This window comes from Eretmochelys imbricata, chromosome 10 (genome assembly GCF_965152235.1).
Source record: "Eretmochelys imbricata isolate rEreImb1 chromosome 10, rEreImb1.hap1, whole genome shotgun sequence".
NCBI classification, from domain to species: domain Eukaryota; kingdom Metazoa; phylum Chordata; order Testudines; family Cheloniidae; genus Eretmochelys; species Eretmochelys imbricata.
In genome coordinates, this window is record NC_135581.1 from 58,180,243 (window position 1) to 58,207,002 (window position 26,760).

Sequence of the window (26,760 nt, forward strand, 5' to 3'; positions counted from 1 at the left end):
GAATCAGGGATCCACAGTGACATCATCAGGGTTTCATTACCCTGATCCTCAGAGATGTCCTGACCAGACTTGGCCAAGAGAGGGACCCAAATGACATCATCTCCTCCACTGGCTCTGGCTCACTCCCAAATACCCCCTGATAAGAGACTGTTACTCCCAACCCCTCACATGTCCTTTTCCTTCTCCTTCTCCATCCCATATTTTCTCTTTCCTATCCTTTCACCTTCTGTCTAAGAGAAGTCTGGCCTAACCAGCTAAAACTGTATGCTTTGCAACATTACTGTAAGCCTGTGATCAGAAACAGGCAACTAAAAGCAATGGCCCAAACAGCCTGACACAGGTGCAAATTTCTTAGTGTGGCTGTTTTTTTCTAGCAGTCATGTTGCAAGTGAGAGTTAACACCAGAGACAGCAGCTCCATTTTATATCATTGCTGTTCTTTTCTCTCCCCACTTGTGTATTTGTCTTGTTTTGTCTTTCAGGAAATGGGATCGGATTTCAACAACTATAGCTCCAGCCCATTTCAACTAACTTCTCTTTTCCCCAGAAAGGACAGTTTTTACCATTTTAAATACCATCTAAAGACTTGTCTACATGTAAAATTTAGGTAAAAAAAATCCACACCCCAACTGCCATACCTATGTCAACCTAGCCCCTACTATAGATGCAGCTAGGTTGACAGAAGAATGCTTCCATTAACCTAGTTACCATTGCTTGGGGAGGTAGTGTTCCTGTAGCGAAGCAAAAACACCTTCCATCACTGTAGCCTGTTATACCGACACAGCTATGGCACTGCATAGCATAGGAATGGCCTAAATGACAGCGAAACAAGGGTGGTGGCAGGGGAGGTTCCTTTTTAAAAACTCTCTCCAGCTAAAGGGATCAAAGTACTTGAAAATGAAAGCCTTATTTAATACTTAGTATTTCAAATGCTTTAACTTCCTTTTCTGTTTCTTTAATAAAAGGTTAAAAGGATGTTTAATGATGTGTTTGCCAGGGTATCAAGCAGGCTGAGGGGGCCGTATCCCAAACCTCGAACCTTGTTTAAAACTGTTTAATGCTGGACAATTACAGGGTCACGTTAACACTTTTGATGCTTTAGGCCCATTTATTCCTTCAAAATTAATGTACCACCACTTGCATGCATTCCTACGAGTATCAAAGTGTTCAAATACTTGCTCTTTACAGACAGAATGTTGCCATCTTTTAACTACATTATGCTAATATAAAAATATGCATTCATTCAGTCATCTTAAAAAAAAAGTGAAAGACAAAACTTCAAAGCTTTGGCCCATGGAAAGCATGCAGCAGACTTGGTCCATGCCTAATTTTCTTTTCTATAGCTATCAAAAATATTGTGAAACAACTTAACATTTACTACAAAAAGTTCGTTTTTAAATTTTATGTGAAGAAAATGTGGGGGGGAGGGATAGCTCAGTGGTTTGAGCATTGGCCTGCTAAACCCAGGGTTGAGAGTTCCATCCTTGAGGAGGCCATTTAGGGATCTGGGGCAAAAACTGGGGATAAGTCCTGCTTTGAGCAGGGGGTTGGACTAGATGACCTCTTGAGGTCCCTTCCAACCCTAATATTTTATGATTCTATTCTATTCCATGAAAAAAAGCCTATGAAATCTAATTGTCACATACTAGATTAAAAGATTGAATTAATTTACTAACCTCATACTACAATTCAAGCAATTCTGAAGTGTTTCAACTATAGACACTAGAATTTTAATTTTATTAATAATTTTTAGACATTTATTGCACATAGCCCTAAAAATGTTGTATAACAATTTATGTCCAGTAACTTTAGATAGCAAAACTTGTTTTGGGGGTTTTACACAGAGAAATCTCATTTTGGAGCGTAGATTTTTGAGGACTGATACTGGAAGAAGTTCTGAAGTCTCGTACATAAACTACAATATTGTATAAGCCAAATCTTCCCTAAGGGATGGCTTCTTTCCTATCTGCAAGTGGAGACTTCAAAACATTTCTCTCTTTTGTGGCAAGGAGAAAGAAGTGGGAGGTTTTTTTGTTTGTTTTTTTTAGTGATTTTTCCATTTACTCTTTCAGAATAGATATAAAAATGGGGCAGTTTTACATCACTCACCCCAACCCCCATGGCAACTGTTTTTCCTGCTTGGAAGTTTGGAACGATAACAATATCAGTAGAGATGGATTAGTGAGTAGAGTGCAAATAAAGTGGTCAGTGGCGCAAATTATCACATGGATATGACCATCACATGTATGATCACATTTTTTTTCCCCTTAGACTGTAATGGTCATTAAAGACATCAAATGAACAGAACAGCTACAGTACTAGCAACAATTTTGCAAGTGTTCTTACATACACAAATGACATTTTAAACTTGATCTAGAGACCCCACCCTCTTGTAATGAGAAGGTAGTTCAACTTCCAGACCAATGCAATACTTGGGTTCTGCTCAGACTATCAAAAAAGGTACCAACTGTACTTTATTATTATTTTATTTTTGGAGAAGTCACTAGAACCAGGGCATAAAACGAAGTATTTTCATGTAGCCCTCAAAGAACCATGATTTCACTCAGTATCAATTTAGTGAACATTCAAATAATTGTCTTACTGGTGGAAGGCTTGGTATCTCAGTATTAGTGTCCTGACGCAACTATTTCTTTATTTCTCTCTTTAGTATCCTTTTAATTCAGAATCTGGCTAATATTATGGTTAATCGTACTGAGTTGCCACTGAGCAGCTCATCTACTGCTTACATACATATCAAAGTCTCTCAACAACAGTTCATTTTGGCAGTCCAAAGTTCCTCCTCCAAAGGCCCTCAATCACAAATAAATAAAGGCAAAAGAGAGACCTGTCAGGGATTTTTAACTGGTTGGCTGACAGGCAACATTAATGCTATGCTGTTTATCAAAAGATTTTCATTTGATAACTAATACTCCAATACTACTAGCCCCAAAACTGGTGGCATAACCCTCTCACTCAAATTCAATTAACAATACTACAAGAATCTGTAACAGCAGGAGGAGTAAAAGCCAGTATGTCAAATACAGCTAAAAACTTCCCCTTTAATGATTTTCTATTGTTTGAGCTTTGGTCTTGCCTACCCTATAGAAAAGACTATAGTAAAATTATTAAAAAAACTTGTGTCAACTAGTAACATTTTCCTCAGTGAGGAGAGAAGATTATGGACCATATCATGCCTAGCACTGGCAGTGAGGGAGAGGCCACAAGGAAACTTCCCAAATTTGCAAGGGACAGAAACGGTCACACTTCTCCACACTAGTTACTGAAATCAGCTATCTGCACAGGGCAAAATAATATCTGGCATCACCCTAAGGGATACAGCAGCAGGCATACTCCCTCTCTGAGCACTAGGGAACTCCCAGGAGGGACTGGACTGCCTTCAAATTGAGCCTGTGCTTATCTGACACAATTGACGGAAAACCATTATCAATATTAGACTATTGTCTACACTTTATTAATTTTCTGTGTTCTGCCTGTAAACCAGAAAACATAGCTCTTCTAGTTTTAGCTCTGACACAAAATCAAAATTTTAGGGGCAAGTTCAGATCCAAGTACTCAGATCAAATGACCAACACTTTAAAGGATGTCAAAATCTGACATTTCTATTTTGTCTCATTCCTAAAAAGAATCTCTCTATAACTATAAAAAGCTTGCTGTAGTATTGTGTATTTCTCTGTAAGTCATTGAGATCAGCTATACACCTTTCAGCACAGCTATGGGAATTAAATAAAACACAGAACACTAAGATCAGCAATCTCATTACCAACATTTTCTACAAATTAAGTGATTATCAAAATCCCTTCCCTTTGTAATCTTCAGTAGATGGTACAGGAATAGTAAGATGGTTAGGAAAAAGTCTATCTTTTCTTGATTAGGCAGATACCCCTATATGTTCATGACAGACAAGTCTGTTCAACGCAAATGCATTACAGACATTTGAATTACATTTATTCAGCAGGTTAAACTCCCACACCGCTGAAGTTTTATATGGCTACTATTGATCAATTCACTGCAACTCACTTTTCTGCATTCTAATGTTATAACCAAAGAGTGCCACCTTAGAAAACAGTTTGAAGCAATATTTCAAAGAGACTTGAGTAATGCAAGAGATGGTGAGAAATAACTGGTCCTATAACAATGGTTGAGTGAAGGGAAGGTGTGTAGGAAAACTATGGAAGTGAAAAAAAAAATCTTTCTGAATTTCAGTATTTTTGGTGACTTGAGAGAAAGTTAGACAACTATTACTCAAGACAGTTAAGTCCAAAAAAGTTTTACATCAGATATACATTGCACAATTGTTTTATGTACAAGTGATAAAATATATATTCTAGGGCTGCGGATTAATCGCAGTTAACTCATGCAATTAAATAAAAAAAATTAATCGCGATTAATAGCAGTTTTAATTGCACTGTTAAATAATAGAATAAAAATTGAAATTAAATGTTTTTGGATGTTTTTCTACATTTTCAAATATATTGATTTCAATTACAACCCAGAATACAAAGTGTACATTGCTCACTTTATATTATTATTTTTATTACAAATATTTGCACTATAAAAATGATAAAACAGTATTTTTCAATTCACCTCAGACAAGTACTGTAGTGCAATCTCTTTATTGTGAAAGTGCAACTTACAAATGTAGATTTTTGTTTGTTTGTTACATAACTGCACTCAAAGACAAAACAATGCAAAACTTTAGAGCCTACAAGTCCACTCAGTCCTACTTTTTTTCCGCCAATTGCTGAGACAAACAGGTTTGTTTACATTTACGGGAGATAATGCTACCCACTTCTTATTTACAATGTCACCAGAAAATGAGAACAGGCATTCGCATGGGACTTTTGTAGCCAGCACTGCAAGGTATCTGCATGCCAGATATGCTAAATATGTGTATGGCCCTTCATGCTTTGGCCACCATTCCAGAGGACATGCTTCCATGCTGATGACGCTTATTAAAAAAATAATGCATTAATTAAATTTGTGACAACTCCTTGGGGGAGAATTGTATGTCTCCAGCTCTATTTTATCTGCATTCTGCCATCTATAACATGAAATATTAGTCTCAGATGATGACTCAGAACATGTTGTTCATTTTAAGAACACTTTCGCTGCAGATTTGACAAAACGCAAAGAAGGTACCGAAGTGAGATTTCTAAAGATAGCTACAACACTCAACCCAAGGTTTAAGAATCTGATTTGCCTTCCAAAATCTGAAAGGGATGAAGTATGGAGCATGCTTTCAGAAGTCTTAAAAGAGCAACACTCCAATGTGGAAACTACAGAACTCAAACCACCAAAAAAGAAAATCAACCTTGTGAGTGTGGCATCTGACTCAGATGATGAAAATGAACATGCGTTGGTCTGCACTGCTTTGGATTGTTATCTAGCAGAACCTGTCATCAGCATGGACATGTCCTCTGGAATGACGGCTGAAGCATGAAGGGACATATGAATTGTTAGCACACCTGGCATATAAATATCTTCCGATGCCGGCTACAACAGTGCTGTGCAAACACCTGTTCTCACTTTCAGGTGACTTTGTGAACAAGAAGCGGGCAGCATTATCTCCTGCAAGTGTAAACAAACTTGTTTGTCTGACCGATTGGGTGAACAAGAAACAGGACTGAGTGGACTTGTAAGCTCTAAAGTTTTACATTGTTTTATTTTTGAATGTAGTTATTGTTTGTACATAATTCTACATTTGTAAGTTCAACTTTCGTGATAAAGATATTGCACTACAGTACTTGTATTGGGTGAACTGAAAAATACTATTTCTTTTGTTTTTTGCAGTGCAAATATTTGTAACAAAAAATATAAAGTGAGCATGAACACTTTGTATTCTGTGTTAAAATTAAAATCAATATATTTGAAAATGTGGAAAACATCCAAAAATATTTAAATAAATGTATTCTATTATTAATAGTGTGATTACTCGTGCAATTAATTGTGATTTTTTTAAATAGCTTGACAACCCTAATATATTCCATCTTTGAACCCTTGTACAAATGTATTTGATCCTTTATTTATTACAGCCATCTGGTTTTTATTTGGATAGTACATTAGTTCATTTTTTAAACAAGTATTGGATCACATTAAATGAAGCTGCAGATTTTATTCAGAAAGGCAAATAAAGGTGTAAATAAAGCTTCTAAAATGATACAATATGGACTGCAACTTGAGAAAAATACTTGAGAATATTTACATGCTTTAGAGATGTTCTTCAAACAGGAAGGATGATTTCTTTTTTTTTTAAGGGGTCATTTCAAGGGTCTTTGAAAGGTAAAAAGGTTTTTGTGACAAGTTCAGTTATCCAATTACAAATATTAAAAAGAATATTTCATAACTTCTATGGATATGTCTACACAGGGATAAAAAACCCCACAGGTGTCCCAGGTCAGCTGACTCTGACTTACAGGGCTTGGGCTCCAAGGCTGAAAAAATTGTGTGTACACATTTGGGCTCAGGCTGGAGCCTGCGCCCTGGGACCCTGTGAAGATTGTGAGTCCCAGAGCTTGGGATCCAGCCTGAATCCAAACATCTACACAGCAATTTTTAGCCCCACAGCTGACCCAGGCCAGCTACAGCCATGGCATGCGTCTTTTATCCCTGTGTAGATGTTCCCCATCAGACTAAAACTAAACATTTCTTAAACTATTTCAAAGCCAAAATTTATTTGATACCGGAGAACTGTTTCAAGCTTGAAGAAAATGTTTGCTACTATTTTTTTCTTTTGCTTTAAAAACTGCAATTTAATAGGTGTATATAAATCATGATTATCTTCAAATTGCAGATATTTTTCTTTATAATAAGACAAACATTTTAATACACGATTTCCACCTCTAAGGCGAGAAAGTACTTCAGATTTTACTGATCCATCTAAGCAAGACCACTGCAATTGGCTAGTTCAAAAATAAACTGGTTCACATGAGCAAAGCCTAGCAAAGTACAAAATGGGATAAATAACTATGAGTTGCAGGAATATGGGGAAAGTCCCCCTCTAGGCACCTGTCAGTTATAGGTCCAACTTAAATAGATCTCGTGATTTTAATTATTTTGCAGTTACCCAAAAACAGCTCCGTAGAGGCCCATATATTACCATTGTTCAGGTAGTCTTTGGTATCAAGAGAGAAATGGATGCCAATCTTGCATACAGTATTGAGAGGCAATGAGCAAACCACAAGAGCAAGGTGAGGTTTGACCATCATGTACTGTCAGTTGTGCTACTCCTGTGTAATAGTCATAATCTGGCTACTGAACTAAATGGAGCATCAGTATTTCCAGTATTCCATAACCTGTGTTCCTATGTAAATATTGTTTTTAATTTGAGACAGTGACAATCTGGAATTTGTGGTTTGTAACCAGTAAAACAAATGTACAGTTGATTTATGAGGTAGTCTTTGCATGTTTCTGGCAACAATATGTTATAGAAGATGGTCATATAATAGATTAAATTGAAATTAATTCCTATCCTCTGTATTGTAATTTTCTTCCTGTCTTCTTTTATAAGAAAAGTGATCATGTCTTGCCCCCTCCCAAGCTAAAAGAAAATATTTAAATTACAAATATTGCGCAATAGTTTAATCTGACAGTTGAATACTAACATGTTTAATCTAATCTCCTTGAGAATGAGGATGCACTGATCAAGGATCTGAATCTGGAAGCAAGACCCTTTCTTGAACTCAAGTCTTGTATATTAGTTGAATGCACTGCCATTCTGTTGGGTGTCATTTCTCATATATTTCTATTACAGCCTCTCATAACAACTCAAACTGATGTCATAAGGGGAGAGGTTTTAAGAATCCTGCAATTTCTTAAGAGCGATGTACACAGGCAACTCAATTCATCAGTCAGTAAAAACTGAATTTTTAAGCTGTTGATCTTGAAAACAGAAATAATGATGAGATTTGGTTGTAAGAGCATAGTCAATGATATAAGGATAGATATCTTGCACATAAGAAGTTTCTAGTTTATGTGATGAATCCATTTAAGTAATTGTGGCCTGCTTTTTGGGCCATGCTTGCTGAGAGTCTACAATACATTATACATTATTAAGCATAGATGTTTTTATCTGAATTGTGATGGACTGTTAAGAATTCATTGTTTACAAAATATGGAATTAAAAATGAATACAAAGACGAAGACAAACTGATATAGCAATGTTTTAGAAATATACATTTCAAGGGCTATAAAGCTAACAGTGAACATTACTATATATACTGCAGTAACAGCTGTTATCAGAAAGGGTATAGAAGAGAAGGGTTTAAAAAATTAGTCACAGGCACACAAGTGATACACCTCTACCTGGATATAACGCGGTCCTTGGGAGCCAAAAAATCTTACCGCGTTATATCGAACTTGCTTTGGCCTCGAGCATTTCTGTTATTAGTAGTCACTTCCTGCCCCGACTGACGCCTCAAACCCCCCGATCCATCCAACTCCCCACCCCCGCTCCCTGTCCCCTGACTGCCCCAACCCTATCCACACCCCCACCCCATGACAAGCCCCCCAGGACTCCCACGCCCTATCCAATGCCCCAGTTCCCTGTCCCCTGACTGCCCCGCCCCCAGAACCTCTGACCCATCCAACCCCCCCTGTTCCCTGTCCCCTGACTGCCCCCCGAGACCTTCTGCCCCTTATCCAACCCCTTGGCCCTGGCCCGGCACCCTTAACACACCGCTCAGAGCAGCGTGTCGGAGCCAGACACGCTGATGTGCTGATCCCCTGGAGCGCGCAGCCCCGTCCCCCAGAGCGCTGCTTTATCACGTTATATCCGAATTAGTGTTATATCGGGTCATGTTATATCAGGGTAGAGGTGTATTTATTTTTAGTAGATGTTAAGCCTATTGAATAATTATGAAATATTAAATATTTATCCTGAATGTCTAAGACTTCATATATTCATAAGAATAAGAACATAAGAATGGCCCTACTGGGTCAGACCAAAGGTCCATCTAATCCAGTATCCTGTTTTCCGACAGTGGCCAGTGCTAGGTGCCCCAGACGGAATGAACAGAACAGGTAATCATCAAATGATCCATCCTCTGTCGCTCATTCCCAGCTTCCCAGAGGCTAGGGACACAATTCCTGCCCATCCTGGCTAACAGCCATTGATGGACTTATCCTCCATGAATTTATCTAGTTCTTTTTTGAACCCTGTTATGGTCTTGGCCTTCACGACATATGCACACAGTTTAGCCTTACACATAAAAGCCTCAAATGCAAGTTTTGATAATGGGATTGTTTCTCTGAAGAGCCATCTAATACTTTTCTGTTTATAAATAAATAATCTGATAAATGCAAGGACAATGAGCATAGGCTGTGGCATGTCAAGCTACAAGTAGTCTTAACATGAATATACTTTTTCCACATTTCTTCTAGCAGTTGCCTTTATGTATTGATTGGCAACGCACTTACTGGTTCTATTGGTTTGCACGACATTTCTAACAATTAATTCCATACACTGATTACTTGTTATAAAAGTGATTTATAAAAATTTTTACAGTGTTTTCTGTTTTGTTTATACATTATAAAACCAATACGTAAATTTTGATCAGCCTAGAAAACTGAAAATTAAAACTACATTCTGTCTTAAAAAACTTAGTCCTGAAAAATTAACACATTAGGTCCGATCCAAAGCCCTTTTAAGACAATGGAAATATTCCCATTGACTTCAATGAGCTCTGGATCAGGCCCTTTCAGTGTTACAAAAATACTATATATTGAGATGAACACACAATTATTTTGGGAATAATATAGTTCAGTGCCTAGTTACAGTAACTATCAGACAACTGAGAGACTGCGTACTTGTTTTTTGAAAGTACTATAAACGTTTGATTTGATGGTCCTGATCTTTAAGACTAAAAATAGTACTATTACCAGACAAGCAAAAGTATTCGAATAATTTAAATTATATTCAGTGCCAAATGGCATTAATGTTGTGTGTGTCTAATCTCTCAGACACAAATAGCTCACTACTTTTACAAAGATAAATCTACTGATGCTTAAAAAGGAAAAATTGTAAGTGTTTCTATGACATATATGTAGAATTTGGATAAATACTATGCAGATTTCTTAATACAGAAAGAAAATATCTTTTTAACCTACATAAAATCACCACAAAACACACTTGACAGTCCAGGCAGGAAATTAGTTTCCTGTTACTTTTCTGTAAAGCAAACAGAGTGTGTAAGCAGTCATACCAGAGGGAAACAGTCCAACTAAGATATCTTACCAGAGCCCCTCATTACAGTCCTGTTTTTCCTTGATTTGGGGGATTATCGTTTGCTGTACTTATTATCTGTGTAATGGAAAGCAGAGGCAAATCTCAAAAAAAAAAAAAAATCACATCTTTAACAGTTTTAAAATACTATTGCACAATTAAAGGCCCGCAAAACCAAAAGCTGTTAGAAAGTTAAGGGTAAGGGACAGAAGAGATGAATGCTCAAGTGCAAATGTACAAAAAAAAATCCAGTGCAACTTGTTATGTAAGTGATTAGGAAACTGTCTATACTCTTATGGAATTATCAATTTATTCTCCCCATTATTTTAGGCAGTAATTGAAATTTTCTCACCAATTGCAATATATATATACACTATATAACATCTCTTTATGAACACAAGCAGAAGAAACATGCACAAAGAATACATCACAATACTCATTTAAACTTTTAACTTAATAAGCAATGTCAGGTAACAGAGTATGAAGTATCATCTACATTAGATTTTAATAATACAGTTTTCCATAGCAGGAATATTAAAGTTTGGCTAAAAGACTTAATTTATGCAAGCCTATATTCCTTACATGTTCCAAAATCTATTCATCAAATTAGGCTTGTAATGGTATTTTTTCTAAAATTATAATGTGTATAAATTTGAACAAATTATTAAAGGTCTGGATGTGACATCCAGAGTATTATAACTTTTATAAACAGACAAAACAAAATCCAATTCTTTGGAGAGGGAAACAATTTCTTTACTCTCTCATGTTAAACCGCTGACAAAGGCAATATTAGCTCCCGTCTTAAAACTGCTGTTGCTGTATTTTTTAATGTCTTCCTTTTAATGTGAATGATGTGACTGAAAACTAAAAATGCATTATTGACTGAAGAATGCTTGTTAATATCATACTTTTCTAGTCACGGGTCATTTAATCCATGGACTAGTTAAAGTGACATTGTAGTTATCAACATGAAATTAAAATAAAATATCAAGAGATATCTATATATTGTATAAAAGCACAGTGTGAGGATATCAATAAGACTGATATTTTAATATTGCTTAACTCTCCAAACAATAACATACAACATTGCCCTATACGGTGACAGGGAACAAACAGTGCAAAGCTTGTGTTTTCCTCTACATTTTGTTCCTTTTTGTGTTCATATGTCAAGGACTCTGTTAATCAGGTGCAACAACCAGTCCAGGTGACACCTTTATTCTGTAGCCAGCGTTTTATAATAAATAAATAAATAATCTGCTAGCATGTGTGTCCCTCAGTTGTGTCTAAACTACTTAAGTTTATCAGTGCAACTTGCACTATGGATAAACACCCAGTGCAGAGTGCAACATTGCAGAGAATCCATAGTATCCATCCTCTTTGGGGCGATCACAATTCACCATGTCTACAAACAACACTCGCTGAAAACTGTTGCACTCACACTGAACCGTAGGCAACTATCCCACAGCTCCTTGCAAATTTCTATTTACTGCTTCATCCAGTTTTCTATTTGTAAAATGTAAAGTGTCCAAATGTGTATACATATACAAGTTGAATAAAGTTTTCAGAAGACTGTAAGTGACCTAGGTGCCTAAGTACCCAAGTGACTTTTGAAAATGGAAACTGGATACTTTTGAAAGTTGTCTTTATGCAAAAATAGATATAAGCACGTATTTTACAAGTTAAATGAGCAGGCTTGAGGAAACTGGGGATTTGGTGAAACAGTTATATCTCACTGGTGCAGTTCCAACCCCAACACAGTCAGACTGTTCTAGCACTGCAGTGGAGCACACTGATCTGATGCAGAGTACAATGGCGGTGAGCTTTGCTTTGAGCATGAGCAATTGCCACAGTGCTAGTCAGGGATGCTGGAATAACTTGTGTAGTGGGAGTGCTGAAAACCAAACCGTGAACCCTGTATATAATGGAAACCACTTCAAGTCAGGGGTTGCAGCAGCACCCCTAGTATCCCTAGTTCCAGCACCTATGATTCCAGTACTCTGTGAGCTGCTGCAAGCTCTTTATGTGGACATGGGGTTGCTAGTGTATGCAACTGTGCATGCAAAGCTAAAATTTTTCTAATGTAGACAAGGCTATGAAATGCAACAAGTCACCTCTGCAATGCACGTTAGCTGAACTAACCTAAGAAATTTAAATCCCACAGCTTCTTCTGCATTTTGGTCTCATATGACAACACAATATACTTTTATTGGTTGGAAAAAACAAGTTTTTCAGTAAATATTTATATTCCACTATGGAAGCACTGGTTACAACTCAACTCCATAGTTAAAGCTGAGTTCCATTTTGCACTTAAAGTGATTCAACCTCTATTTTTTATGAAAAACAGCATATCCTCCCCAAAACTTACAGAACTTACTTTTTGAGTGTTGGATTAATTGTCTGAGAATTTAAAATAAATCTATTAGAGTTAACAGTTAAAAACTGGGTCCTATAAAAAATTAGGATCTCTGTCTTTTCTTTATTCTGAACTATCTTAGCAGAATAAAGACACTTCCAAATTTCTATATTATTAAAATTAATGTTATATTTGAAGAAATTATGTTGAAATTAGGTTAAATTACTAACAATTGTATCTATTTTTCATAGTTATGTAGGCTACAGCCAGGCTCAAATCAGCAGCTCAGGTAACTTAAGTGCATTGTGTCATCAGGTGTGATTGGAGACTAGCATATACTTCAGCCTTCTTTGAAATATAGTAAATCAATTGCATCTCAACCTCAAAATTCAAGAATGATGTTGAGTTTTGGGAACAACCCAAACACTCAAGTACAAGAGTGCATACATGTAATGTACATGAATGCTTTATAGCAAGGTTGACATTTTTAAGCTACCAAAGCTATCAAGAATTGTTCTTCCAAAAAGATTTGCACTGCAAACTCTTGTACTAATAACTTACAAAAAGGTTAGCATTCCAATATTCCTGCAGCTTCAGGTTTGCGGAGATTACCCATTTTCTATAATTGTGATTTAAAGATGGCTAATCTGTACTAGCTATTAATAGCCAGGTCTCAAAATATAAGGCTTTGAGAACATGGGACCAAAAACAAGCCCAGGGTGCAACCTGAGGGCCGGATATGAGGTAACCCAGAAGATAGAGCCCCTCTCACACAGTGCAGCAGTATGACTACCATCACTTCCCTCTTCTCCTGTCGGCTATTACAGTACTGCTGCTGTAAAGATCATTAAAACTTGCAGAGATTACACTAAATCCAACAGGAAGATACAATAGGACAGATGCAAGACCTTAAGGCAAAACTTCATAGTTGTGACTTTGTGTATTTGGCACATACAGAAAATAGTCTTGAAGGCCCACAGATGCCACAGAATTGCTTGGGTTTTTAGCTAGGATTAGAGTCTAAACTTTATTTTGAACTTCCTGGATTGGAAGAGTAATGAGGTAGTGATTTAACCACTGCTTTTCAGAATGAACAGATTGCTGACTTTTTTAGGGGTATGATAACAAATGAAATAAATAATTTCTTCACAGAGGATCTTGCAAATGTTTCAACATGGCTAAGAGTCCTTCCTAAATAAAGAAGCACCATTTAAAATGTAGAGTGGTTGGGAAGGTCCAGAAACTAAGAGCCTTGGGACATTACAAAGTGGGCCAAGTAGCTGGAAGTGAGGAGGCTTCAGTGATTTTGAAATACAAGAATCCTAGCCTGTATCTCTGAAACACCTTAAGGGTCAGATTTCTCAGAAAGGACAGAATTTAATTTCCCAACTTCGTCCTTGTTTACATGGGACAACAGGATCTGATTTCAGTAACTGTTCCTACTTGGTTTACCACCAAAGAGCAAGATTACTAAAAGTAATGTTTGGGTCTATTTCAAGGCCTGAGCTTTATGTTTAGTTGATGAGACATTTTCAGCAAGGTCATTCATGGCTTTATAAAGTCTCCCTGAAAACATGTCCCTCCCTATACAGAAAGGACACAAGCTTGAATTAAGCAGTGATTTAGTATCTTGTCCAAAAGCAAAGACATGGAGACTCTGCTTGACAATGCAAGGAAATCCATATAAAGGGTAGTACAAAAACAGTCTGAACTTGTATCATAGAGGTAAGAGCAGGATAAACTATAATGAATTGACAATTTGTGGAGACATGAAGAAGCAGTTGTTTCAGGAGAAGCCAAGAGCTCTCCTTTCTACCATTTTATTAGGTACTTAGCTATGTAGAAAGAATGAACTGAGATGGTTAGATGGGTTGCCATAGACCTATAAGATTTTAAAAGGACTGAATCAACTCTTTCAAGTAGATTCTGGGGCTGGCTTTTACTTCAGTGGGATCCAAGCAGCCACCACAAACTATTTTAAGGACTGAGGACCAGCATTTCACATTAATATTGGGGAACTTATAAAGCTTGGCAGCATTAGCAGGAAAGGCAAATTCAATGTCATGAGCATCTTACAAAGATATTTTCTGACAGACACAGATAAACTGCATTCTTAGGTTTTTCTTCCTCTACTATAAGTTAGAGTTCCCTTGTAGCAATGTATAAGTAGAAGGTTTAATTCTATGCATTTTAGTAATAATTTCAGCATAAACAGGAAATTCATCCAGAAGTCATTAAGTCCTTCAGTACCTCTTACGACCTGGAAGACTCAACACCCTTATCATCATCATCCTCTACCAGGTTATCTCAGAGGATGAGAGAAAGGAAGGCACTTTCATCATTGGATGATTAACTCTTCATAGCTGTCCCCAATGAGATTTTCCTTATCAGACTTTGGCTGAGCTGAAATTGAGTTCATGCTCTTGGGAGGTGGGTACAACAAAAAATAGTGCTAGCCTTTGCAGTAGAAGCTGATTTCTTTGTCTTAATGGTAGGCTGAGTGAGAGGTCTTGTCTGTACCTCACTTCCACAACTGAATTATCTATAATGAAAACTAAATTAAGTAGAAGGAACAGAGGTGCATTGTGTCCCTTCTGGAAATTAGAAATAGACTGAGCAGAATTTCCTACCTCTTCTGTAGGTTTCTGTGCTGCCAAGACATGATTGTCAGAACTCCTAGCTGATCTTGAGGTAAAAGGTCCTGGAACAGCAGGAAGCTCCAAATCAGTGTCACCTGATGGTCTTAGAAGTCCTCAGAGCAACAGAGGCAAATAGACCCAGCAGCTGGGGGTTGAAGAGGCACTCTGCAAGTTAGACATTTCTTGTCCCCTTTTCTCATTTTATTTGTTGACTCAGAGTAACTTTTTTATTTTTCAGCCATGACAGAGCAAGGGTACTTTTACGATGTACTCTGAGCAAAAACTGGAGAATTTAGGAGACAGTATGTGACCAAGAATCCTTGAGGCCAAACTTTTTGGAGCAATTTGATTGATCTCTGTGTCACTTGCGTGACAAGAATGACTGACAAGCATTCCACACTGGTGTAGCAGAGACTGCAGAATGGAATAATATTTTAATATTTAATTTTCAAGACCTCTAGTGTATTTTCTTACTCATTTGTAGTATATTGGCAAGTTTAGCTTCATGCTCATTAAGTGGGAAACAACATAAAACTTAACGTGGAAACAATATAAGAAAGGTAGTGATTTTTGAACCTCAAATCCTATCTCCCCCAAAACCATTTGTAACATACTCTGTGCACTGGAAGCAAGCAATAATATCTATGTGTTGGGAAGAATGACAAAAGTTACATCCTCATTTTCAATTATACCAATTCAATCATGCATCCTCCAAATCACAACAGCCTTAATTCTGCCACTGACTATATTGCATTTCAGCCAAAGAAATCCTGCTGTCTTAAATTATATTTAAATGTTTTGTTCATCTCATAATTATAGAGTAAACATTTCTATCACTTCTCAATTAGAACAGAAATCTGATGCGTGAAGCAGTGCTGGCTACAGCTCAATTACTACTGCCAAGATTTGGAGGTCAAGCATAAACATTAAGAGCAGATTGTGTTACTGAGTAGCAGATCAGTTATTTATTTGTATGACCATATTTTTTAGCATCTTGTATTTTGTTTCAATAGATTACTGAATCTCATACACAGTAGAAATAAATGTGGCCATGACAACAACAAAAATGACTTTGTGGTTAGTTTTCATTAGTATGGGGCCTTTTCGCTAATGTCTGCCCTCCTGCTTAGATCACCTCATTCACAGAACAATGCTTAACTTTTTCTCATTTTCTCCCAAAAGTCTCATTACTAAATAATTAGTTTGTTGATAATTTGGAAGTAAAGATACTTTCCTGTCAAATTTTATATCATAAGAAATATATGACCTACATTAACTTCCTTTAAAGTCTCAAGGAGATTATAAATGTTCCAGCTGACTTGTAAAGCTATACATTATATTGGCCCTTCTTGTTTTAAAAACAAGAACTAAATTTGCACTGTACTCTTCTAATCAAACCATCTTATGTTCCGTAGTGCCAGTTTAAATTTCTGGAAAAGTGAGTCGTTCAGTAAAGGACTTAACAATCTTTAGAGATCATCAATATGAAAAAAACCCAAAACTGTAGTTTTAAAGACTATGGCCAAAGTTTTCAACATTATGTGCCTGAAGTTAAACATCTAAATCTACATAATGGCACATAAGTAACCGGAATATTCAGCACCTGTAACTCCTGTTGAAACCATGACACCCTAGTTTGAAATGTTTTGCATACAAGACATTCCAAGTCATGCTACTGTACTATTTACATTTATTTATACTAAGAAATGTACATTAAGACATTCCAAGTCATGCTACTGTACTATTTAATTTATTTATACTAAGAAATTTACATTAAGGGAACTAAAACTGAAGCTGGACTGGACTGTACTATAGGCTCACTAACAGTAACCCACTGATATCCAACTGTTAATTATTGATTTCTGACTGAGCAAGTGTAAACAAGTATAATGCATCAAAATGCACCTTGTTCATTTATTTTTATAGCTATATTTTAGCTTTAATTATTCACTGCAGTAGTTTTCTAGAAAATAATAAGCCTCAAATCTTGAAAAGTAACCCTTGAAAGTAACATCTGCTCTCCACCAAGATAAACAGAGACAAACATATATAACATAGTAAATGTATCAAATAGCATGCCATCTTTTTTCTAACTTACTTAATAAAAATTTGAGTCACATTTTTGAAGTAAAACATGCACAATCCATCTGCACATATCTAATTTATGTGCAGGACCTATATATCACATATGCCCATTGCCCAACTAATCAGCCATATGTATACATCAGCACCTGATTTGGACATGTGTATTAGGTATGTCTATGAATATTTTAATTATGCACAAACTGAATGTAACAGCATATTATAATTTTAAAGAGTTGTTCAGTGCACCATTATTGCCAGTATGTACAGTATTATAAGCAATTCATAAGGAATCTGCTCCCAATTAAGAAATCCTTAGAAATCAGAAGTTTTATTCATGAAGCTTTCTATCACATTTCCAAGTACCTACTGGGATCCTTCATGGATGAATTATTGGTTCTACTGGGACAGCAATTTTATTAGCTCACTCAGTTTTAAAATGTGAAAACAAAATGTTGATTTGTAAATGTGCACATTAGACTTTAATAACCCATGCTGGGAAATTATTCAGTCACACTTCACTCAGAAAAAGTCATTTACTATTTATGATATTTTAGATTGTTCATATTATGAAAAGCAAAAATTTAAAATGACGTAAAATGTACAGAAAATATACAGTAGAATCTCGCAAATTCACAGAAATGACTGGGGTGAGGGTCCTTTGTGAATTTGTAAAAAATAAGTAATTAAAACCAAGGATAACGCACCACAAAATGTACTTCGATAATTAAATAGGTATACTTTAATCTTAATTTATAAGAGTATTTAATTGTCTACAGTACTAACTAATTTTCAAATATTGAATAATATTCAATGTATGGAATAATACAAATATTTTGTATTGTTAAAACTTCTTTATTTTTGCAAGTCTGTTATTCAGGTGTTAAATCTCCATAGCAAAGTGGGGACAAGTTTATTAACAAGTCTAAATCCATGAGATTCTATTGTATTGCTAAATGTTAAACACAATTTTCAAAGTCGACAATACCTTTCATTTGCTGGATACCTATAAGTAGGATGAGAGTAAAATATACTGACAACATATGACATTTTTCAGATATTTTAAATTCAATTTAAAACCAGATTTGTTTTCAGTCTTAGAAATGTATTTTTAGTAATAGGAACTCATTTCGTGTCCTAAACCACACTATATTATTGCTGGTCACTTAAAAAGATGTTGTCTATAATCCCAGAGGCGCAGCATTTTCATGTATTAAAGTGATCTCACCATATAATCTATATTTAAGTGTGCTAAACTGGTAAAACACCCACGATGAAAATTAAAAGCCAAGTTTTGAACTCTGATCCAAATACTGGTCTCTGGCTAAAAATAACACTGTTCCCATGTGTGGATAAGAGGACAGAATTTGGCCCATATTATATTTCACTAGTTTAAAAAAGTGACACTTCAGTCCATTCCGAACAGCAGAAACATACTTAACATCTTAAAAACTTAAATTGCAATATCATAAGTGAATTTAATGCATTTTTACTATTTTAAATATTACTTTGTGTTATGATTGGCTGATTCTACTTGAAATATTGCTCTAAATCTCATTTATTTGTTGTTCAAAACAGTTGGTGCTTGTAGGACAGGTCCTTTTTATTTAAAAAGGCCACATTAAATATCCCCCTACACAACCACAACCACTCCCACCCTTCCTGCAATGTTTTGGTCCACGTTACAAACATCATTACAATGATCTACAAGGCTATATTTAAATAAAGAAAGAAATAAAGGAATAAAAGTAGCATCTAAAGTCTTAAATTTGCACAGCTTATTCAGGTTACTAATTATTCAGTGCTCCATAAGGAATGAGTTATACAGAGTTTTTCACATTTTGAAAGTAACAGACCAGTAACAATGATGGAAACACTTGTCATTTCTTCAGACTTTTCATTGGGCATGAAGCCACATAAACGTAACTGGAGACCTGTAAGATCTCCTAGAATATTATGTTCTATTATGAGACCATATCTTTGTAATCATAGGAATGTCTCACCTCATGGAAGAAATTACTATTTTTCTGGCTTTAATTCTAGCAGCAAAAATTCTAAATATCTGTTGTCAACAAGAGTTATAGCACATACTGTCCCCTCAGCAGTGATGACAAAGGCTGTTCACAGATGATATTTGTAGTCTGTGCACATTTGGGATGTGAATAGAGTCTTAAATTAACTAAATTTGACTATGATAAAGTTTTGAGGCACAAATTCCTCTTTTCCTTCCCACAACAGAGGAGAGGCTTATAGGAAGAGATTAAAATTCTGCAGAAGATCTTGCTTCCCAACTCCAGTTCCATCCAGACTTCTACTCAGTATTCAGAGTCTTCCCCTCCACCCCCCAACAAGTTCACGAATGGCCTATTTTAGCTTCCTCCCTTGTTGTCTTAGACTACAGAATACAACTCCTGTAACTATTGGTTGTTGCTGTATTCCACATTAACTTAATTCAAAGCGTGTCTTTTTTTTTTGAAAAATTAGTAAAAAAGGTGACTAGAGACAAACAAGCTTACAAGTAAAAAGTTATTCAAAGTGTCAGACCTACAAATTCAATCTAAAAGTCAAGTTGGCTTTTTCAACTACTTCACTAGTACGACAAAATTGGAAAAAAATTACCTTATCACTAACATTAAAAAGTAGTAAATAAAAAGTGGCAAGTTCATTTTTGTAAGTAATGTTGCATTTTGGGGACAGTATGGTAATAATTAGTAAAACTGTTTGAGTTCTAAACAAACAAACAAACACACACTGATAAAAAGGAGATTCTGCCAGCCAAATTCTGCCCTCAATCACATTGTCCAACATGATTGTACATTTAATCTGTACTCCATCTTATGGTTTCTGGTCTAGAAGAGACACACTAACTTAAATACAATGTAGTAAAAAAATTAGCAATTATTAGCACTATTTACAAGGCACAATAAATACACATGAATTAAAAAAGAAGGCTCCTTTACTAAAATCTGGCTAATGCACAACTGCAAAGCTTTAATATAGAAAGGTAAAACTTTCTAAAATTCACACTCATGTTGAGAGAACTTAGCTAGAGTTCCATGTCAGAATTTTCAGCTTCATCAACCACGCAGGGGTTGGTTGACTTCTGTCATTCTGAACTTTTGTCTCCAAAGACCTGGTCACTCCTCTCTCCCCAGAGGGCTGACTGAGTTCAAAGTTGACAGTGCCCCTTTCTGGATAACGCTATATGGTTAATTCAATCACAGCAGCCTTTTAGGATTTGTAAAGTTGTCTTAAAAGCAATGGTGCTCCACGAGTGCCTTTGAACCTGAATGAGACAGATCCTTCCATCGATGGAGCTGGTGAGCCCTACAGTCACTGAGTCTTAGTCTACCTCTGGTTTCCCATGGGAGCCTTGTTTGACTGGTTATAAATTTAATGTCAACCTCTTTCCTCACGTCACAAAAAGGCCAATAAAAGTGGTTTACCTTCCACTCTATGTAATTGCTTTGTAGGACATAAAGAGTTTACCCTTTCCTACACACAAAGAAATTTCAAATCCCTATCATTTTAATTTCAAGAGAAGATGTCAGACAAGAGTCCTCTCATCTCTGAAGTTCATTGGCTTTTCCACAATTTTAGATGCTGCTAACTAATCAGAGGTGGCCATATCCCAGGCACTGTTTCCACAATTTTCTGCAAATATAAACAGTTAGGCTGTTGTCATACCTAGCACTGAACTCATTTACCCTGTCATTAGCTACGTGCTAGTCAAGTTGTCTACACATAAAGAGCTTGTCTAGTTTAGGATAAAAGATGTATTTTTAAAAAGTTACCTCAAACATTTTAACTAACATCTTTTAAAAACTCTAGTATAGACAGGTCAAGTTAACTCCTGGGGGAATTCTGTGCCACTGTGCATGTGCAGAATTCATGTCCCTCACAGAATTATTTTTCTCTCCATAGAAAACACACAATGCTGGAGAGTCACTGCAGTTATGGCTTTTGCCCACCAGGGGATGCTGTGGCACCAAACAGAGGGCAACCAGCTCACCAGCCATAGCAGCAAGCAGTTGATAGGCTGGTGGAGGAGAGTCTGTATTCCTCACACTGCCCTGCCCACACTGCCCTGCCCAGGTGAGGAGGCACAGGAGGAGCAGGGCATATGGGGCTGCTGGGGAGGGACACACACTGGGGTTCAAAAGGGCTAAATGGCACTGGTGGGTGCAGGGACACATGGTGTTAGGGGGATGCATGGGGAGAGGGTGGCTGAGTGGGGGTGCAGGGACACATGAGGACGAAGGAGGCACTGCAAGTACACAGGAGGACAGGGGCAGATGTGCCTGACTGAATGGGAGAGGCTAAGAGTCAGCCAGCGTCTGTATGGGGGAGGGTCCCCAACTCCCTAACAATCCCTCCCTCCCCAAAAGCCCCCTATTCCATACTTCTCCCACCCACACTCAACAACCCTCCTGGTTCACTCCCAGGCTTCTTCCCAACAATTACTTCCCTCTCCCTCAGCTCCTCCATTACCCCCACTGCTTCTGAAGGATGCAGGAAATACATTTCTGTATTGCAGTTTATATGCACTTTATTACTTAAAGTTATGTATTAATATGCCTAGTAAGGAATCTATTTGTCAAAAATATTTCCTGGTTCTTTTTTGTCTGTACTGTTACAGACATACTTGACAGGTATTTTGAAATAAATTACCAAAATAATAGAAACTGGCATGATTATATTGTGTTATTTTGACAAATAAAATATGCAGAATTATGCAATATTGTGTACAGAATTTTTAATTTCTTGGTGTAGAATTCCCCAGGAGTACAAGTTGTATTTTAAACACGTTAACTGGTAGAAAGAGTTCACCCATTGTCCAATGATTTGCTTCGTGAGAGCATCTACCCAATTGTTAGCATATCCAAAGACAAGAAATTCAGCAATATAACAATATAAAAGTGAAAGGGTATAAACCCTGTATAATCCATATTCTAATAATAAAATACCTTGTCTCAAAGATCTTAAACCAGAGTAATGCTGTATAACAATTTTATTTGGGTGGGGGGTGGGAGAGAGATTAATAGTTTTTCTAATACTATAATAAGCAGCTAAAATATTTAGCTATTTTAATTTTTAAAAAACAGTGCTAAGTTATCAAAAACAATAATTTAATCTAAATATGACATATACCTTAAAACATAGCTGTTTTTATAGTAGTCATTTGGGAATGGGTCATATTTCTCCACCATTTAAATTCAGTAAGAAAGTGCAGCCTATTTAGTCTGTCACTACAAATCTGTGCAAATTCCCTTTTTCTAGCTGACACACAGACAATAAAAATCAGTGAAAAGGTTAATAATCATACCTTATATTTGGTCATGGTGCTAAAATGGTTGTTCCTGAAAAACACACAAAGTTCTCCTTCCTGAACTGCTGAAGTCAGCTCACATAACCCATGGTATGTCAACTGAGTGGCTGTGTTGTTCAGAAATTGTTCAGCTACAAATCCTATAAAAGCAATGCAGATTATTAACTGTGGGTCCATCATACACATCTAAATACATACATACCTACATAAAAAAATTAAATATATCAAAAATTCTCTCTCAGCTAGTGAAATGAACTCTCAAGGCTTATATCAAATTAGATTTCACTAGAAGAAAATAAGTTAACTTTCCTTCTCAATTTACATCTGTGACACTATGACATTACCCAGGGTAGAATCTGAACTGATGGAAAGCTGCATCCTCTCAATTCTCCAGCCTGGGGTGCCTTTTACACTGCTTTGCTGTTGGAGCAATCACTCCTGATCTGCTCTCACACAGCTTTCAGCATGTAAATTACTCCCAGCTATACTGCTGGAGTGCCAGCCACTCCTGAATTACACTGCAGAGCAACACGAGCAAATTCCCAGTCCCAGACTTTCCCCCAGAAATGTGCATCTTGTATTGCCCAGCCCTCTCCTGGATAACACATGCTCATATAAATAAAATATATTTTATTAAAAGAAAATGTTATGTACAAATCCTGTTATCCCAAAGTTTCCCAAACAGTTCAATCCAAGCACACTGATTTAGATAAAACAATAAAACAAGTTTATTAACTACAGAAAAAGTTTTGCGTGATTACAAGTAATGAGGCATAAATATCAGGACTGGTTACAAAGAAATAAAAGGCAAGAATACAATTAATACCTAACTTAATAAGCTAAGTGAATTTAAAGCAAAAAGTCTCTCTCACCACATGTTCTAGCAGTCTTACTGGCTAATTTCCTTTGACAGGATTCCCCCTTCAGTCCAAATCTGTTTCTTTGTTCCTCAGGTGTTGTAGTTGCCGTTGATAGAAAGAAAGGGAGGAATGTTTTGGGACACCTGTTCCCCTTTCTTATAGTTCTTTTTCTTTGAAAAAGATCTCCAGCTGTGGTTCAGGAGACAGAAAATCTGTGGGGATGTGAACCTCCAGCTGTTTCTTTGCCAAAAATGTAGGTTTCTCACTCACACCCTCTTTCCTGCCAAAGAATGGCCACTTAACCAGGTGATAAGTCCATTTGATTTTTTTGACACCTGAAGCATCAGTATGGCTCTTGTCATTGAGGAACTGGTTTATGCCTGCTTTTCTGAACTTGTAACATCTCAGTAATATTATACAGTAAAATCTTGTAACTTTACCTATAATGTTGCCACACATATTTTACCAAGACAGCAATGATCAGCCAATTATGAATTTTCAAATGATACCTCAGAAGGCATACTTTGTATCCCTATGTTCACCCTTTTTACAAGACTATAATAGATTTTGTACAGACGGTCACAAAAGCATTAAATTTTTTACTGCAATCTTATTGCAGTCTTTTTGTTCTATGTTTGTACAGTGCCTAGCATAATGGGGTCCTGCTCCACAATGGGCTCCTATGTAATACAAATCAATAATAATAATAATTTAACAGAGGTGGGATTTTTAAAAATCTCTCTTGTACAAAAACAGTGCATTTTACCAATCATGTTATTTGACTTAGCACCATGGAATCCTGATTTTAAAAGAACAGCACTATAATAAATCAAGGTAGCACATTAATTGGATTAAAAACTGGCTAACTGGAAAATCTCAGGTGCTAACTGTAAATGGAGAATCATCATTCAATAGGGGGTTTTCTAGTGGGGGTCTGACCGGGATCTTTTCTTGGTCCAACTCTTCAATATATTTATCATCAATGATCCAGAAGAAAATATAAAATCATTGCTGGCAATGCTTGTATATGACACCAAAATTGGTGGACGGTAAACAGTGATAACGACAGGTCAGTTCTGCAGAGTGATCTGGATCGTTTAATAACCTGGGCACCTTTAAGCAGCAAGCATTTTAATACAGACAAAACACAAGGTCACACATCTAGGAAACGTACATTAACCAGAGTTGTTTGAGATGTGTTGTGTATATTTATTCATTCCACTCTTGGTGTATGTGCGCCACATTTACTCAGGATCAGAGTTGTTTGACTGACAGTGTCTTTTGCAACCACACATGGCCCTGAGTATCCTCATACTTTGCACTGGGGGCATAGAGGGTGAAGCAGCTCAACCACCACTCGCTTCCTTCAGCACAGAAACCAAATGAAACAAGATCCTGTAGTAGAGTGGAAGGCGTGCACACAGCAGAAATATATATATGAAAGAGAGAGAGAGAGAGAGAGAGAGAAACATCTTGAAGGAAATATTGTTACTAATACAAAAGTAATATAACTATAGTTACATTATTATGTAACTGTAGTTCTTCAAGATGTCATCAATGTGGAGGAGGGAGGGATAGCTCAGTGGTTTGAGCATTGGCCTGTAAAACCCAAGGTTGTGAGTTCAATCCTTGAGGGGGCCATTTAGGAATCTAGGGCAACAATTGGGGATTGGTCCTGCTTTGAGCAAGGGGTTGGATTAGATGACCTCTTGAGGTCCCTCCCAACCCTGATAGTCTATGATGCCACTTACATAAAGGGAAATGTAGCCATGACCCCCCTCAGCTTCCATGCAACTCAAAGCACTTTTTGGCTAATGACTCCAAAAGCAGGGATAGAGAACAGGCTTGGGACAACATGAAATATTTAGTCTGGTCAACACAGTACTATAGAGAGTGACCACTGGATCAGCACATGTGAGGTCCTTGAGGATTTTTGATACAGTAAGAGGAGAGAAGATGAAGAGCGACCGTATCAGAGGGAAGTCAAGTCCAGAGCACTTCAACTGCAGTATGCAGTCCAGGATCTTAGGTATCGAAGCCTGTTGGGCCACCCATATGGAAAACCTCTTCCACTTAGAGTAGGTTCTTCTCATGGATGGGTTCCTGCTTAGAATCAAGATACCCTGGACAAGTGACAAGCAGCCCTTTTCCAGGATACTCATCCAAGCAGCATTTAGACACTCAGTTGTAGTGACACTAGGTCTGGGTGAAGTAACTGTCCCTGTGATAACAGGTCTGGGTGGAGTGGGATCTTGCTCGGGGGTTGCACCAACAGATATAGCAAGTTCATAAGACAGAACTGTCTCAGCCATTACAGAGTTATGGGGATGAGCCTGAGATGCTCTCATCTGGCTTTGGTAGTCACTCTGTAGAATCAGTGGGAAAGTGTAACAAAGCCTTTAACTCCACTCCAAAAGGAATGTGATTGGAGGGACTCTGGATTCATGGACTTTGGAGCAAAGCTGGAGCACTTTGCATTATCTCTGATGACAAACAGATCTATTACCCATGTCCTCCACAACAGAAAATGTACTCTTGGTGAATTTCTGCAGCAACCACTTGTGGTCAGTGACTAAATGCCAGCTCAGGAAACCCACTATGTCACTGCTGGTTCCTGGCAGGTGCAGCATTATCAAAGGGATGTTTCATAGTACCAATTCCACAACTTGATCACTTCATTACACAATGGGGGAGATAGCACACCCCCTCGCATGTGTAATATATTGCCAGTGTTTTGTTGGTTTGTGTGTTACAACGTGCCATGGTACCAGGAGGAGACCACACACTGGCCTGATGACCCAAAACTCCAGCACTTCTGTGTGTAGTCTCACCTCCTCCGGGGACCATCTCTCTTATATTTGGCAATGGTCCAGGTGGGTGCTCCCATCCTGTCCTAGATGAGTCCGTGATCAGTGTTCAGGATGGTTATGGGGTTTCAGATGGTTCTCCTTTCTGAACATTGTTGGGGGTAGGCACCAGGTCAGTGCTCTCATGACACGGAATAATATTACCATTGATTTGCTCAGCAGATGGTTCCTGGGGACTGACCTGAGCCATAGTTGTAGGGGCATCAGGTGAAGTCTGGCAAGCAGCATCACATATGTACATGTGGACACATGACCCAACAGTGTCAGCTAAGTCTGCACAACCCTGGCCGGGTTAGTGATCATCCCATTTACTAGGGATTGGATTGCAAGGAACCTATCCTGAGATATGTATGCCTGAGCTGTTACCAAATCTATTCTGGCTCCTATAAAT

The 26,760-nt window shown here is 37.2% G+C and overlaps 1 protein-coding gene across 10 annotated transcripts in view; it reads right to left on the reverse strand.

Moving 5' to 3' along the window:
• The window catches only part of MINDY2 (MINDY lysine 48 deubiquitinase 2), a 114,073-nt gene that overhangs the window by 35,129 nt on the left and 52,184 nt on the right, over positions 1 to 26,760 (reverse strand). For all 10 annotated transcript variants that reach the window (XM_077827991.1, XM_077827988.1, XM_077827986.1 and 7 more), the window contains exon 6: positions 22,640 to 22,782. In XM_077827991.1, the coding sequence (XP_077684117.1) occupies positions 22,640 to 22,782 (143 nt within the window). The remainder of the gene's footprint in view (positions 1 to 22,639; positions 22,783 to 26,760) is intronic.